General features: G+C 36.4%; 1 protein-coding gene across 2 annotated transcripts in view; it reads right to left on the reverse strand.

Annotated features, from left to right (window-relative positions):
- Positions 1-3,573, reverse strand: part of myh7ba (myosin, heavy chain 7B, cardiac muscle, beta a) — an 18,950-nt gene extending 15,377 nt beyond the window's left edge. The window contains exons 1-6 of one of the 2 annotated variants that reach the window (XM_079858056.1): positions 3,490-3,573; positions 3,006-3,156; positions 2,644-2,747; positions 1,550-1,693; positions 286-442; positions 115-142 (exon numbers count right to left, since the gene is read on the reverse strand). In XM_079858056.1, the coding sequence (XP_079714182.1) occupies positions 115-142; positions 286-442; positions 1,550-1,693; positions 2,644-2,747; positions 3,006-3,105 (533 nt within the window). In that variant the 5' untranslated portion in view covers positions 3,106-3,156; positions 3,490-3,573. Of the gene's footprint in view, positions 1-114; positions 143-285; positions 443-1,549; positions 1,694-2,643; positions 2,748-3,005; positions 3,162-3,489 lie in introns of those variants that run through there. The other variant, XM_079858057.1, reaches the window with a different exon arrangement.
- Positions 3,574-16,401: the final 12,828 nt, after the last annotated feature.

Raw genomic sequence — 16,401 nt, forward strand, 5'->3', positions numbered from 1 at the left:
GAAAAAGTAATCTGAAAAATTGTTCTAAGAATTAAAAAAAAAATGTTTTACCAGACTGAAAATGTGTGTGTTAATGCAACAATACAGAATGTGTACAGATATGTCCAAACTTACGTGATTAGCATGGACTGATTATCCCGATCTGTGTAGGGAAACAATAACACAATTTTAGGTCATAAAGGGCTTTTCTCCATTGGATAAAATGTGTTAGGAGAAAATGATCCCTCCTGTAAGTTATGGTAGAGGGCAGGGAAGAGACAAGCAATCCTTTAATTTAATACTTACTGCGCAACATGTCATTGTAGGCATTGTCAGCGATGGAATAGATGTGAGGTGGAGCCTCGGAGCGACGTTTGCCTTTGTAAGCAGCCACTACAAGGGACGTGTAGACTGGAAGCAATTTATATGGGTTCACGGTCACACAGAACAGTCCAGAGTACGTCTGCCATGAGAGGATTTGACAAGATTAATCTCAGGTACAGTATTTAGTCACAATAAATGACCAATTCTTTAGGCCAGGCTTTTTTTTTTAATCTAGGTGGATAGTGAGATGGAGCAGAGGGTTGAATTATAAGCCTGGACCTTCTTTTTTTTGATGATGCTTACATTTGCAAAGCCAAAAAAATAATCATTATATAAAGAAAAATATACTTTTACAATTCAATTTTATTTAACACATTTTTATGTAAAAATGGCAATGGTACATTTAGCGAAATTTTGACTTCAGCTTTGTTAAAGTTAAATTAATATTCTTTTTTTTTTAAAAATCCAAAATAGTCATAACCAAATAATAATTGCCAAATGCCTTGAAGTTGGACCCCCTGGGGCTGAAGACCCCTAACTTATACAAAATAAATAGCCTCAGAATAAAAACAGAGAAAAAAGGTAACTTTATTTCTCATAATGTGACTTTTTATATACAGCCCGATCACAGAAAATGTAACTATTTTAAAAGATGATGATTTCGTATGAATTTGTACGATTTGATTAGTACGGAAATATTTTTTTTAGGAAAAAATAGCAAGAAGGTCCACCCCTAAAATAACCATCAGTGAGGCGTATGCATATTGAGCGCAAAAATTTTAATGAGATTGTACAAATTCGTATGAATTAGCCACCAATTCACCTTAATGTAAAATAGTTACAAACTGACATTAGAGTGTTGTTATATTTTACAATGTGACTTTATTTTTTATGCTAACTTCACTATTAACTTTTTTTCCATTTATACAGACTTCCATATTTTAGTTTTCCCATGTACACAATCTGTTTAAATGCACTTCAGGAAACCGTAAACTGAGAAAATCCTAAGTTGACTTTATGAGATACTTTGAATATGGCAGTTATAAAGGACATGCCTGTAGGGAATTCACTTGTATTTGTCCCTTGGCAAAGGCAAGTGTTAAATTCATTACTGTGACTGTAAAGTTCTATGAATAGTGCCGCCCCTCTATGTTTAATGCCCCGGTCAGGTTATTTGTGGCATCAAAGATTAGTGAGAAAGGGCAGATCTTTTCTTTGCTTTGAGCTGTGATGTGATGGTACCAACATAGATCATCCAACTGCTGTAGCGCCTCCGCAGATTACAGAGCACCGAAGCTTCATTCAGGTGTGTGAGCATGGCCATGTCCTCTATCATGTCAAACTTCGGTGGGTTCATCTGTTGAATGTCATCGTCCTTGACAGTTAAGCACTACAGGATTCATAGGGAATAAATACAAAGTAAAGGGTCAGAACATGGTTTTAGATAACAAGGGACAGGAAAACCAACTTATTTATTAGGCCTATTCCTTATTACATGGCTCTCTGAACATTTTAATTCTGATTGGCCAATGCAAATCGCACATTGAGCTGTCAAATATTTTTATATTTTTAAATGACCGCTAAACTAGATCAAAGTTCCTCATGTCAACATACCGGTGCTACTTTCATGTCTCTCGTATCACTCCGCTGACTTTAGCACACTTTAAAATAGTTAATGTCGCCATCTGGCGACTCAAAACGGGTTACTAGCCCACTACAGCTGATAGCCTCAGAAATTACTCTAAACATTATCATTGTTTATATAGCCTATGCTAAATATAAAACATTTGATAAATGGCGAGGTTTAGAAGAAAACCAAAACATTGATCGGAAGACCGTCGAACAGGTAATGCAAAGTAGTGCTGGATGATGACTTGACATAAAGGACAAGTTACATTGATAAACAAGGTTGTTAACTAGTTCATTGTTTAAAAATTGCCAACTTGAATTGCAGGTTAAGCTAATAATAAAAATGATAATATGGCCCTATAATTAAATTACATTGTAAATTACATTTTACATTGTAAAGGGCGGGTAGCCTATTTTCCTTAGCCTAATTGTAAAATAATTTAAACTCAAAACAACATTTCATGTCTATGTAGGCTATTTATGTAGGTAAATGGTGGAATAGTGCAGCAAGTCATTATCGCACAATAAAACATTAGCCTACAATTTCATTTAATTAATAGTTGCATTGATTCTAGCCTACACCACTTAACTTAAAGCCCTATTAATGCAGCAAAAGTTAATTTGTTTTGGCATATCTGCAAATCATTAAATTCAGATGTCCTCATTTGATCGTTTTTACATGATAAATCGAATTCCATTAAAGAGTCTTACCTTTCCATCCTTCGTCTCTACGATGACTTTGTCACCATCAATCTCCCTGATTTCCACCTCAATGTACGCGTCCTTTTCATCTGGTATCCAAGCGCGTTTCTTTCCTGCGCACAAGGAAGTCTGTCAATATCCATGCGCCGAGAAAGTTTATCGTTGGTTTGTTTGCTATGAATCCAGTATTCAATGCCAAATTTATTTCAATATGCCCTTTTCAACATTAACAGTTTAAGAACCTAACATGCAATTACGAACACCTAAAAGCAGCCGCGTAAACCAGATGCCAAGTATTTCAAAGAGAATTGAAGTGTTCGTATCCGCTGTAAAACAATTGTTGAAGTCACTTGAAAATGTATTTCAAGTACCATCAAACGCCACAGTTTGCGCTGCCAGCAGCTCCAGGTTGGATTTGCGCAGAAACGGTGCAGCTTCTCCAAACTCCTTCATATCCAACAGTCTCGACATGATGATAAATCCACGCTCCTTTACTCGCTGAAGAAAAGAAAATCCAGATACCTTAAAAGAAGACAAATATGTTTGGTTACACTTACAATTCAATAATTAAGTAAAATTAAAAATGTAGGCTATTATGTTAACAAAAAGTAAAATAGTAGCCTACAAACTTTAACATAGAGGGAATAATCACAAACAATTACATTTGAAATTAAATATATGTTCCAGGAGGTGTATTATGTAATAAAACTAAGCATTGCATTACTGACACAAAATAAAAGTTTAAGTTTTAAGAGTCTGATTTGTTAGCATTTTATGATTCCTGTATTGTAGTATAAACAAATGATCAATTAAATGAAATGATTCAAAGTGTCCAGTCATAATTTGCTAACTGACCTTAACACGGACTGAACGGGTGGAGTGGCCAAACTCCTTTTATCATCTCCTCCAAGGTCATGGTCACAGAAATTATCATGTGTCACCTCCTCCACCGCCTATTGGTGCTTATACTGTGTGCCCAAACTGACACAAAAGGGCAAGCCGCATTTTTATCTTTACCCAAACCCAAACTTAGTTATTTCTATGGCAGCATTGTAATGCAGACTAAGTGAGTGGAGGGCACTGATTAGAAACTAATCAATACGTTTTTTTAAATTTACATTTTCATTTTGGATAATTATGTAGTTACAGAAGTGAAATTAAATTATATTTTTTCAGCTTTTTGACAGTAAAAACAGCAATCATTAGACTACAGCAATAAAAGCAATTAATATTTAATATAATAATTAATAATTAATATAACATAAAAAATTATATTAGTTTTTTGAGATATGCTGTTTTTAATTTCATGTTTTTAACTGTTATTTGTTTCATGTTTCTAACTTCAAAATGATTGCCTGTTATGTAAAATGATAAGTAATTTTTATAAGCAACTAGTTAGTTTCTTTTCCTGTGAACACCATCATTTCTATCTGTGACTATCGTCAAACAATATCAATCAAGCCGATTATCAGATCGAAATAGATGCATGTTTAGTGCTAATTGAGACAGTATCAGCTTTGTAACTACTATAACACATATATGCATCAACTTAACACTTATGTTTTTAATAAATGCAATAATAATTAACATATTTCACGGTTAATAATTCATAGTTTTCACAGTTAATAACTTTTCTTCGAGTTATATTTTGTTTTCAACACCAACAATCATCTGAGCGGCTGTGGTCACTGCAAAATTCCCCCGGCCCCTGCTTGGATAAAGGTTACAGAGATCCACTCAGCGGCAACAAGCAACACCCTTACCATTGGCTCTTTAACATCTCTTTAATAACTCGTCAACAATTCTCTCCTCAACATACAGGACAAGTATTAGGTGAACATAATGGCCATGTGTTCGGTCTTCTCCCTTACTCTAATTGCTTGTTTGCGGAATCCTTTGTTGTAAACGCCAGCGGAGAGAGGCATTGTGTGTGTGTGTGGCCACAGTAAATGCAACCCTAGACGAAATTACTAAAGGGTCCCTTGAGCTTGACATGATATGGGACGCTAAAAATACATGCCAATATAAGCCAAGATGCACTGCTCTTAATGATAATAGCAACATAATTGAGATGGATTTTCTTTCCATGATTGAGTTGAAGGAAAATCAGTACAATAACTCATAAATCATAAATGTCATAAATGTAGCATGAATGCTTGGGGAAAAGACACCAGGCTAATTTTTAAAAAATATTTTCTTAAAGGTATAGTTCACCCAAAAATGAAAACTCACCCAAACCTGTATGAGTTTCTTTCTTCAGTTGAACACAAAAGAAGATATTTTAAAGAATGTTGGTAACCGGACAGTTGACGGCACCCATTGACTTCCATAGTAGAAAAAAAATGCTATGGAAGTTCCCACCGTCAACTGTTTGATTACCAACATTCTTCAAAATATCTTCTTTTGGGTTCAACAGAAGAAACTCATATGAGGATGAGTAAATGATGACAAAATGTAAATTTTGGGTGAACTGTCCCTTTAAGATAGCAATCACATGTGGCTTCAGACCTTCTCAATAATTCACACATCCAGGCCACTTCACTGCTGACTCACATTTTTGATGTACGAAACGGCAGGTGTGGCGCAGAACTTTCCAGACAAAGTGCTAAAATAACAGGCCTAAATTCAGCTTATAATGCAGGCAGCCAGTGCTACTTTTCCACTATGGTGTCAGTGCAGTAACTGAGCGTGCTGGAGAGGAGCGCCTCTTTTTACACACCGGCCCCTGTGGATCTGACCTTGAGATCAGTGTCCTTGTATGTGGAAAAGGGGTAAAGAGTGTGGACCAAAAGGGGAGGGGGCTCATAGTGTCCCGATATAGACAAGAATACTCCATCCCTGCCTCATGCCAAAGGCTGACATTCCTGACAAAGAGCAATAGACAAGGGCTATTGTTAAAGACTGCTTATTGTTTAAGAAAGAAATCACTCAGCAAAATGACAAATTTACAGGACGCAGACAGCATTATGAACATAATGAATAGCATCATGATCTATGAAATGTTGAAACCTGTTACTGCTATAGTTATCAGTCTTATGGCAATTTAGTGGAATAACTACAAATGATTGTTGTTGTTGGGACTGCAGCTATCTTTTGGCTAAGCAAGGAGTGTTACATTGATGACTGAAACTTTCTTGCGCTTCATTTAGATATAGCAGGCCAGTTGAGGGCTATTCTGGGACGCTTCATAAGTGTGGCAGCTGCGTTATGTACAGCCTCACTTGCTAGTCTGTGCATAAAAACGTTGACAGACAGATAAAACGTGAGAGATAATGAAATCAGAGGGTGTCTGTAACATTTCAGATCCTTCTGTGTACACGCAACATTTAGGAAGATTCAAATAACTGTTAAATAGCCCCAGTAATTCAATAACACAAGCTCAGAAACATTTGAAATGAGCCAGACTTTTGTGCATGCATATATTTATCTGCATGTTTATCGGTTGTTGCGAAACAGTGGAGTTAAGTCACATCATCCCCATTGAAACAGGGATTCCTGGAATCAAAGTTGCAATTGCAGTTGGGTCACAGTTGTTTTAGATCATCGTGCACCAAATGCCAGCAGGCTTAGACACTGAAGTGGAGGGAGGCTGAGATTTACAGGCACACACAGACTTTTAAGGGGGTAGACCACCACACATACATACCTAATTTGTCACGTAAGACCTGATAATTCAAATAAACGCCCAGCCCAGCAAGTGGTAATAGGAAAAATAGTAACGCATGTCAGTGTTTCAAATAAAATGGTGCCTTCGGCCTTTAGATGAGAATGCACCGGTGCCAGTTAGCAGCAGCTAATCGCTGTGATTGTCCACAAAACCTTTCGGCAACTGTGCTGTCTCTGTTGCAAGTCGTCAATCCATATGAGGGGGGACGGAAAAGCATATTGAGGAGACATGAGTTAATACCTCAGCTCTTCGGTAATCTCATCCAATACCGTCAGCAGAGCCTAACACAAACACACAAACAGGCAATGAGTCAATTAGTCTTTAAGCAAGTGGTGGATAAAAAGACCACTGTGGCTTTAGACAATAGTCTGTCTTTCACTGGTTTAAGTCATGGCCTTTGGCCCTAGCTGGGGATACCAGCATCTTTAGCTGTTTTTCTATTTATGTCCTGTCATGACATGCCTTTGTTCGGCTATCTCACCGCCACGTGGCTTTATCTAAACCAATGCAGACAAGCGGACGCACTTTGGGATATCGCAGAAAATCCCTGCCTGGTTTCAGTAATGCATTAAGCGTCCCCAGACTACTTCATTCTGATGTGGTGATGATCATCAACATAACTGTTGTAGGAAGATTAACTGGTGCTTTTTGTCCTCCTTGATGAGGTTTTCATTTTACACAGTTGAAATCATGGAGGCTTTTAAAGGGATAGTACTGTAAATCGTTTTAGGAGGCAGCAACAACTGTTGTTTCGCTTTTATTTCATTTAAATGATCTACACCAGAGGTTTATTTTTTTTCTGAAGCCAAGGGCCCCCTAATATGATAATCCCCTTGAAAAGGACCTTCTCCTTAAATAGAAATGCTAATTAAAAAAGATATAAGCAATAAAAGCTATGTTTTCATACTGTGTGAAAAAAGTATGAAGACTTTTATAATACTATTATTATGTTACTGTACTGAAACCAGTGTCATTTTTATCTGTATATACTAGTAGGGTTTTATTAATATTTTTAATTTTAATATTTTTAATTAAATTTTTCAGATTTCATTGTAATTTCAGTTTATTTTTTGTAAAGTTACTATGCGCTTTTGTCATTTTTATTAGTTTTTCAAATTAGGTTTTTTTTTTCTATTTAGGTATTATTATTATAAAAAAAAAAAAAAAAATGTTTTAACCTTTTTAGTTCATTTTTTGTTTTATTCCAGTTAGCAATTTTATTGTTTAAACTTGTTTCAGTTATTTTATTTCTAAAGTTGTTTCTAAATTAATTTTTTATATACTATTTTATTTTATTTCAGTTTCATTTCAGTTAACAAAAATGTTTTAATAGTTAATAATAACCCTGACCCTAATAATAACCCTTCGAGTCTCTTTTGCACTGATAAGAAAAAATGCGAGCATATTGCGCTGGCGCAATTGTCGACCCCAGGGGGTTAAACAAGCAAATTATTCTAATATTTTCTGAAAAATATAGATTTATTATTATTATTATTATCATTATTAAGTGTATCTTTTTACCCAGTGATCCTTTTTCACAATAGATATTTTTCCAGAGCAATCTTACGTTTAATTTTGATAGCCATAAATAACACAGACTTGGATTATCTAACAAGTTTTATTTAAGCTACTTAAAGTAACCAAATAATATAAACGCTCGGCATAAAGTAAAAGCACCCTCATCGTCTTGTTAAGAAATTTAAAACCTGATTCATTTGTCTAACCAGTTGTTGCTCTGATAACTTGCTAATATGGAGACCTTGCTAATTGGCATTTCTTGCTGAGTGGCAGGTTACCTGAAGACAGCATGCACATTACATGAGTGAGGTATAAACACATTTTACATTGTCCACCTCATGGCTTTTACCATGGTTCCTCTGAACCTTACGAGGGCAGTGATTCACATGCCAGAGGCCACAGTTAATCTGTAAGGTGGTGTGGAATGCAGGGGGGTTTGTCCACTACTGAAGTCAGTTTACTCTGCCTCTGCTCCCTGCGCCTCTGAAACGTCCCGGGAGACTGTGGCACCTGTCTCATGGAGCAACTGCTTAAACGCAGACACAGCCTGCCCATGACACAGATGGCTTTCAGCATGCCTTTCTCAAAGACTAAAGAGCAGCATCTGAACTGTGAAGCATGTGTTTTATTTTTCTATCATTCTCTTATCTTTATTTGAACATTTGATCCCATCTTTAGTTTTAAACACAAAACTCCTAATAAGCTGTCGGCCCGAAACCATATATCTCCATTTTTTTTTATATAAATCTATTGGTTTTACTATTGGTCACCCATTTTTATTTTTTATTTTTTAGATTTAACCAATGAAAAGTATTAAAAAGAGCTTGTGACCAAACCTCGTAACTCCATTGGATCCTCAAACTGTCTGTAAAACCTCATAACTCCACCCCGCCTCTATTGTGAATGAAGTGCCGCACACAGTTTGGACCGTCTCTGCTTGTTTGCAATGCAAGGGTAAATAAACTACTGGATGTTTGAGTAAGTAGTGTTTTCCTTACTCAAGAAACACTGTAAAGGCTAATGTTTTATGCATTTGAGGAGCGGAGAAGAGTGTATTATTACACAGTGTCTACACAAGACGCAAGCGGTGAGACGCGGCAAAAGCAAATAGAACCCATTATAATCAGTGATGCTAAATCCCAGACAGTAAACTGATGCCCTGTTTTATTTTTGACGTACTCCAAGCACTATATTGTGCTACTGACATGAAGAACAAATAGATTTGAACAGTCGCTTTGTCGCGTCTGCTGTAGAAATGGTGTAGAATTTGTTGTCAAGTCATAGCCAATGCTGTCTTAGCCTGTGCGTAGCACTTCATCTTCAAACAAAGTTTGAGAGAGACTCGATTTTGTCCATCGGAAATTAATTGGATGCTGTGGTTTGCTATTGCTGTGATTTCATATGAGTGTCACGTGACCAGTAAACCGGTCATCAGAGAAGAGAATAGATGTCGTGGCAAGGGGCAGGGGAAGTTATTTTGATTAAAGATTACAATGGCATATGAATAAAAAAAAATTATGTGCATGGATCATCTCAAATTATTTATAATAAATACGGCAATATTCCATAAAATAAAATAATATTGTCCATTTTGATTTCACTGTGACTTTAAATAGGCAATATAACCCCAGTCAAAACATTTAGGCATTTCCATCAATAGAGGGCACTGCATTGCTTAAACTGTCTTTTAATGTTGTTTGAATGAGTCCTAAAGCAGCAGAGGCATGGCCACATTAGCATAAAACTTAAGTACAGCAAAATGTCTAATTCATGATTCTATATGTGAATGGTGTTTTTGCAAATAGATATGCAGGAGCAGCAGAGCACTTCAGGTCATTAAATCTAAATCATTATAAAACGGCATGCAGTCACATCTCGGATAGGCCTTTCACACTGTGTTGTGTAATCATTTTTTTAATGTGTATTTAGCAAAATAAAAAAGAACAAGGAAGTGGGTCCAAAGACATTTATAAAGTTACAAAAGATTTTTATTTTAAATAAATGCTATTCTTTTGAACGGTCTATTGAATCCTGAAAAAAAATGTATCATGGTTTCCACAAAAATATCAAGTAGCACAACTGATCTTATAAAGTTTCGCGAGCAGCAAATCAGCATATTAGAATGATTTCTGAAAGATCATGTGACACTGAAAACTTGAGTAATGATGAAAGTTCAGCAGTGCTATCAGAAGAATAAACTACATTTCAAAATATATTTTATATTACAATAATATTCAACAATATTAGTTTTACTCTATTCTTGATCAAATAAGTGCAGGCGTGGTAATCATAACGGACTTTTTTTTTTTTAATAAGAATAAACAATCTTACTGCCCCTTACTGTGTATTCATCATTTGGATACAATATAATAAAAACATTTAAATGGCTTTTTCTGTACGTTAATACAAAAACCTGAAAGTTCAAACTGCATTTTTAAATTTAATTTGCCCTCAGTTAATATGTCTAAAAAGATCTGTATAAATACCAAAATACATTTAATGATATTTAAGCATTTACAGTCATTTTTGTGCCTTCATGTGAGAATTTGCACCTGTAAATGAATACATCATGGAAGATGTTTGCAGCACAACATAACCCTGGAAATCTGGTAGTTCAGTTGCTTTAGCACTATGTCTAATATACAGCTTGGCAGGAAATTATGGCAATACTACTTTGACACGTGTAATGGCATCCCTCAGGGGCTTGATATCTATCTACAGTGAGAGAAAGGGTGTCAGTTGTGTCACTTGCACTTCTAACATTGTGGGGTGTTGGTGTGAACCCCAAAGCATCTTGAGAAGTGCTGTTTATTGGCAGAGACTCAGGCATTTGAGCAGTGTCACTAGACCCTTCTAGTGAATTAGGTGTTCATTTTGCACTTAATGATATTAAACTGACAATTGGGAGCATACTTGAGAAGCTGTGCACATATGACATCCAGTTTTAGTTACAGGCCATTGTTATAAAATATAATGTCGCTGCAGAGTAACATTTTTATGTAGCTTGTGCTTTTCGATAACTTCTGCACATCAGGGCACTGATTTTCAAGACAAAACAGGTCCCACAATTTGACCTGCCTTTTTCTCTACTTTGAAATGAATCACGATCACTAGAATGTATCTAACACAAATGCAGAATAACTTTAACTATAGCCTACTTATATTTTCTGTGTGCCATCCCAATCACTGAAATAAAATAAAACATTTGGGAAAAATTGGGATTTTATATAATTCACTTCAAACATAGCTAGCAACTTATTTTGTTGTCAGATTTTCTGTTGTGACAATTTATGAAAATTGCTTTTGCAAATAAAAATCCTTGTTGTTTTCATATATTTGTCAAATTTCAGAATTATTATTATAAGTAATAAAATAAAAAAGATAATTGTGAGAAAACTTGTTATACAGGAGGCTGGACCATTATAATCATGAATAGGCTAACTCCGAACATGTTAATCAGAGTAATCCAAAATAATGTCTTTGTAAATAAACGTACAGTATTTCAGCGCTATGTCTTGGTTTTGTCCCAGTACTGAAGTGAGGTGCGTTTGGCGCCATCTACTGGTATTGTCTAGTTACTGGTATTGATAGATAGCGATTGTGCAGGTGTGGCTATGCGATAGATTAAGTGTTTGGACATGTTGCTCTTTACACTAGACTTAAGACTACTGATGAAATACAGAACAGTGCCCAGTCAAGTCTTCTAAAATACATTCTGTCCAGTCGAACAATGATGGAACACAGTCTTTATGACTAATGAAAATTCTTACTACTAACCTAGGACTCTCCAGGTCTGATTATGTAATTACTGCACTGTTAATTAAAGTCACTTGAATGGAAATACCTTTACTAAATGACGATCAAAATGAGCTGTGAGATCTTTATCATTTTAATTAGCACTATTTGTAGGGATGCTATATTGTAGTCGGCCACTAGATGGCCCCATGTGCCACTTTAACCGTAAAGGTAACTGAAGAGAGTAAATCATTGTTCATAGACTGAAATTTACCATAATTTTACAAAGCTTTCATACACACTTTTTTTTCTGTATTTGTAAGTTTGCAATTGTATTATAGATCCTCTTTTAGCAGTGACACCAAATTATGATACCAAAAGTAGTTTGGTAAGAGTGTTTGCCATAGACTGTACAAAAAGTGTTTGCATGTTGGAAACTGAATTTACAGGCCTACAATGTCTCTCCGTAATGTCTGTGTTTCTCTACCTCATATGGAATTTGTTCTTGAACATTCCCCACTTCACATCCAGACATGATGGCTAAGTGTGTTTATACATAACCATTTGGCTTCCAAATCTAATAAAACGTCTATATTTAGATCTTCACAGCAATGTTCTCTCTGTTTTCATTCCGTTCTCCCACTAATTCTAAATATCTTGATTTCATGTCATGTTCGCTCACGGATATGAACTATGACGGGAAAGAAAAAGCTCAGAAAAAGCTGCTAACAACATTAGCTCAGACAAGAACGGTGCCTTGTTCGATATTTCATTATCACGTGAATATCTGCATCCACTGTTTTTCTTTTTAGGCATTCTTTCTCTGGATGTCATATGGACAGGAAAGGGTTATCTGACAGGAAGTGGAAGTCCTCCTGCCGCCCCATCCTGTAGCTGAAGGCCTGTGAGCCAGGAACCCCTGCTCCCCCCCTCCCCGTCCCTCCGCAGGGCATGGCTGCCCGCTTGTGTTTTGGTAATCTTCATCCACCCTGACCTGCTGGCCTGCTCCTGGCGCCAGCAGTCTCAGAGCCCCCCCACACCCCCCGATCCCCCTGGCTAATTCAGTCCAGCTGTTGCAAGGTGCCTCGGCCACCCCCACCCGTCACTGCACTTGCCATATCCTTCACTAACACTAATATGCTGCCTTTGCGGAAAAGACAGAGCGCTTTTTATGCTCTTGTGAGAGCAGGTATAAGAAGAACCTTGTAACAGTTATTTAGTAAGTAAAAGAAGTCCGTTCAGGCTGACTGAAGAGTTTCAGTGCCACTTGACCAAAGTTTAGATGAACGTACCAGACAAATCAGTGCAAGCTTTAAAACGTAATAAAACACATTTAAAAATCATTTCTTTAATTTATAGATTTGTCCTGTCTTGCAGTAAAAAGTATAAGAATCCTTAAAACAAGGAAATCCTTTTATATTATATTATACATTTTATATATTTTGTACATTTTTTTTTCTTACCCCACTATTATATTATATTATTCATATAATTTTTTTCTTTGTTTATTATTATTACTTTTTTTTTCTTCTTGTTTTAACCATAAAATTCCCAAGACAAACCTTTCCCTATCAATATAACACATTTAAAAAAACTTATTTATTTGAATTAATAATTTTTGCCATGTCCTCCAGGAAAAAGTCTAAGAATTCTTAAAACAAGACCATTAAATATTTATTTTATTCGTTTTCTTTGATACAGGACAAATCTGAGCATGCGTTTTCCTTTTCCAAAATAACATATTTGTTTAGTTTGCTTGTTGATCTCTTTGTTACAAATATAAGAACATATAAATTCCAAAAGATTTGTTTCATTTCCCGCTGAAACGTATCAACAGCCGCGCTCGCATTAGCATGAATGTGAACAGACCCTCAGTTGACTTGCCGTGTCCATATTGAAATCACATGCAGACCATGAGTTTTCTGAATGAGGAGATGATAGAGAGGGCTCTGTTTCCTCTACTGTGGATGAGTGCAGAGGAATGCAGCGCTTTAAGATACCTCTATCTCTGCTGCTTCGCAAGACTGTGGGAATGCACTTGCTCGGTTTTGTGCGTGTTTATATGGGAGACATATAATTGTGTGCTTTGTTTAGATGTTTGTTTCAAAAATTGCCTGTGTTTTAGTAGCCGGTGCCACCTTGCTTGTTTTTGCCAAAATGTCCTAAATGGGAATAGTCTATAGAGACATGGAGCTTTTGATGTACCTACCACACCCAGAGAGAGAGAAAGGGAAAGAGAGACAGTAGGTGAACTCATGTGTAATGTTGGCTCAAATGGAGGTCAGGTTGCTGTGGGATTTCCTCCCTCAACCCTCTGATGTTCTCTTGTTCTCCTCATCTCTCTTTTCTGCGTTTCCTCTCTCTGACTCTGTTGAGATTTACAACACTAGTTCTCATTGTGCACATTAAACTTTTTTTTTTTTCTCTCGAGTAAGTGTACCTACACAATTGAATTAAAAAGAAATTGGGGACTATTTTAAAGTTGCATTACACAAAAGTTCAGTTAGGTGTCAACCAACTCTTTAATGCATGCATTTAATGCATCTTTCTAAGCAAACACCAGTGTTTGTTTTGTAAAGGGCCATTTAGAGGGGGATTCAAGCTCTCTGCTCCATGCACATAGACTCAAACCACTTAACAAACCGACCATATCACAGAGACAATGAAAATCCCCTTCCTGCTTCGTAAAAGTGAGAATCCTTTTCACAGCTGATGGCCGACAGGTGATTGCACAAGGACGATGACAGTGTTTGAACTGCAGACAGGTGTTTGTGCCATTTGCCCACTTCAGACTTATCACTGGGGTGTTAAAAGTGAGGGTGGTTGGAGGAGGGCTGGCTGAAGCTTACTGGTATGTGAGCAAAAGCCGTTATCCTACAGTTCTTTGATCTAAGGTGTGAATGTCCGGCATGGTGGGCGAGTGTCATTCATTTAGCGTTCCAGTGAGAGACAGGGTTCTTTTGATAGAGCTCTGCATTAAAACAGTGCTGTGAAAGGCCCGGCGGTCCACTTAAACACACAACTACCTTTGTGTATGTGTTGTAAGTGAACATAGAAGCAAAAGAGGAAGAGCGATTCTTATACTTATGTTACCCAGCACTAAAGATGATGATGAATCCTATACCTTTTATAATATGGCAAAAAAGCATTTTCTTAATAACTATCTTTGACTTTTTCAGGAAAAATATCTAAACATCTTATCTGAACAAGATATTGTTGTATAAGGTTTATATTTTTATTTTTTATTATTTATTATCAGTTTGGTGAACTCAGAACTAAGTTGTGTTTTAAATAAAATAGTTATTAATTGTAAAGGTTATAAAAGTAATGTTAATTACATTTATTAATATCATTATTTCTCGTACTCCATTGTTCTAAGCATAAAATCCACCTAAAACAGGATTTTCTTTTATTTATTAAAAATATTATTATATTATAACATGTATTTATTAATTGTATGTATATGTATTATGTTTAACATCTTATAAAACACCTCTTATTATGTTTTTAACAGAGTTTTGCTTCTCGAGGACAGATCTTGTTTAAGGGATGTATGGATATTTTTACTTCCTTTTTAAAAAAAATTTGTTGTTGCAGTAAACTTAATTATAAATGTCCTCCCAAGGTTCACTTATTAGATCTCCCTCTCTTTCTAGATTTCACGGTCACCACAGAGTCTCTGAATCGCAAACTAATGTCAAAGAGAGTAAAGGATCTGAATATAGGAAAATGCTTTGGTCTACACACCATGACAATATTTAAAAACGGGTGACTTTACCTTTGAGAAATTTTAGATTTTAGTCCGTATGTTCATGGCTCATTACAGTCCTTATATTTCAAGGCAAGCCAGCATTCCTATAACCCAAAGCTCAGTTGGGTGGCAAGACTTTCAGCATTCTTTGCGTGAAGCCTTTTTACTTTTGGGAAGGGAAAACAACAAGCTGCAGTCTAATCACTTCAGCATGAGAGTTGTTAAACTGACAGAAGAGAACAAGATGGCAAGAAGATCTGCTTTGTATAACATGTATTCATTCATTTTAGAAGGTGCGAAAATATGGGCTATGCTTGATATGCAACGCATATGGGGCCATTTTCTCTTGGGGGCCCAGAGAAAAATATGCAGAAAATACATAAACATTATATTCACGATAATGAGCCTTTTAAACCCCCCAAAAGAGGGATGTCCGGAGTCAAATCTCACATACCGCTTGTTGCACCCCTGCTTGCATGTATGAGAATATGAATGCGTGTGTTTGTGAGTTTTGGAGGAGTTTCATCTCATTTCCTGCTTAAGATCTCTGACATTAATGAGCGAATCCCCCCCTCTCATAATATGTTAGTTTAGAGATTGTGGGTTGTCAGACTCCTCCAAACAACAGGATGAGAAGATCAGAACGATGCCTCATATGAGGATTAGAGACTGCCTGTAGATCAGGGTGACTGTGAGGTTGCAAAAGGCTTCTCGTCATTACTGGGCTGCTGCTTGTTTGGTCTCTCTGCAACAAAAGACCACCCCTGGACGTATGTATTTGTGTTGGGGGAAGGTGCTGGTGGGTTGCATGATGCTATATGACAGCTGTAGATACTGTGTATGCTTGAGTGTTAGTTTGTGTTAAATTGTTTAGTTAGTTCGGTAAACTGAGAGCCTCCCCACGCGATTCCGGTTTCTAAACAGCTTTTCATCAGTCATGCATTCATTTTTGTTCTTTATATTTGAAGGACAGTTGTTCAGAACACACCCAGTCTGTAGTTCACGCCCCCTTTTACAGGTCGACGACAACAGGAAATTCAAGAGTTAAAGTCTCGAAATGCCGTGAGGTACCATTGATCTAACAGTAAAGTTTTGA

Source organism: Squalius cephalus (assembly GCF_949319135.1).
Source record: "Squalius cephalus genome assembly, chromosome: 22".
Classification (NCBI taxonomy): domain Eukaryota; kingdom Metazoa; phylum Chordata; class Actinopteri; order Cypriniformes; family Leuciscidae; genus Squalius; species Squalius cephalus.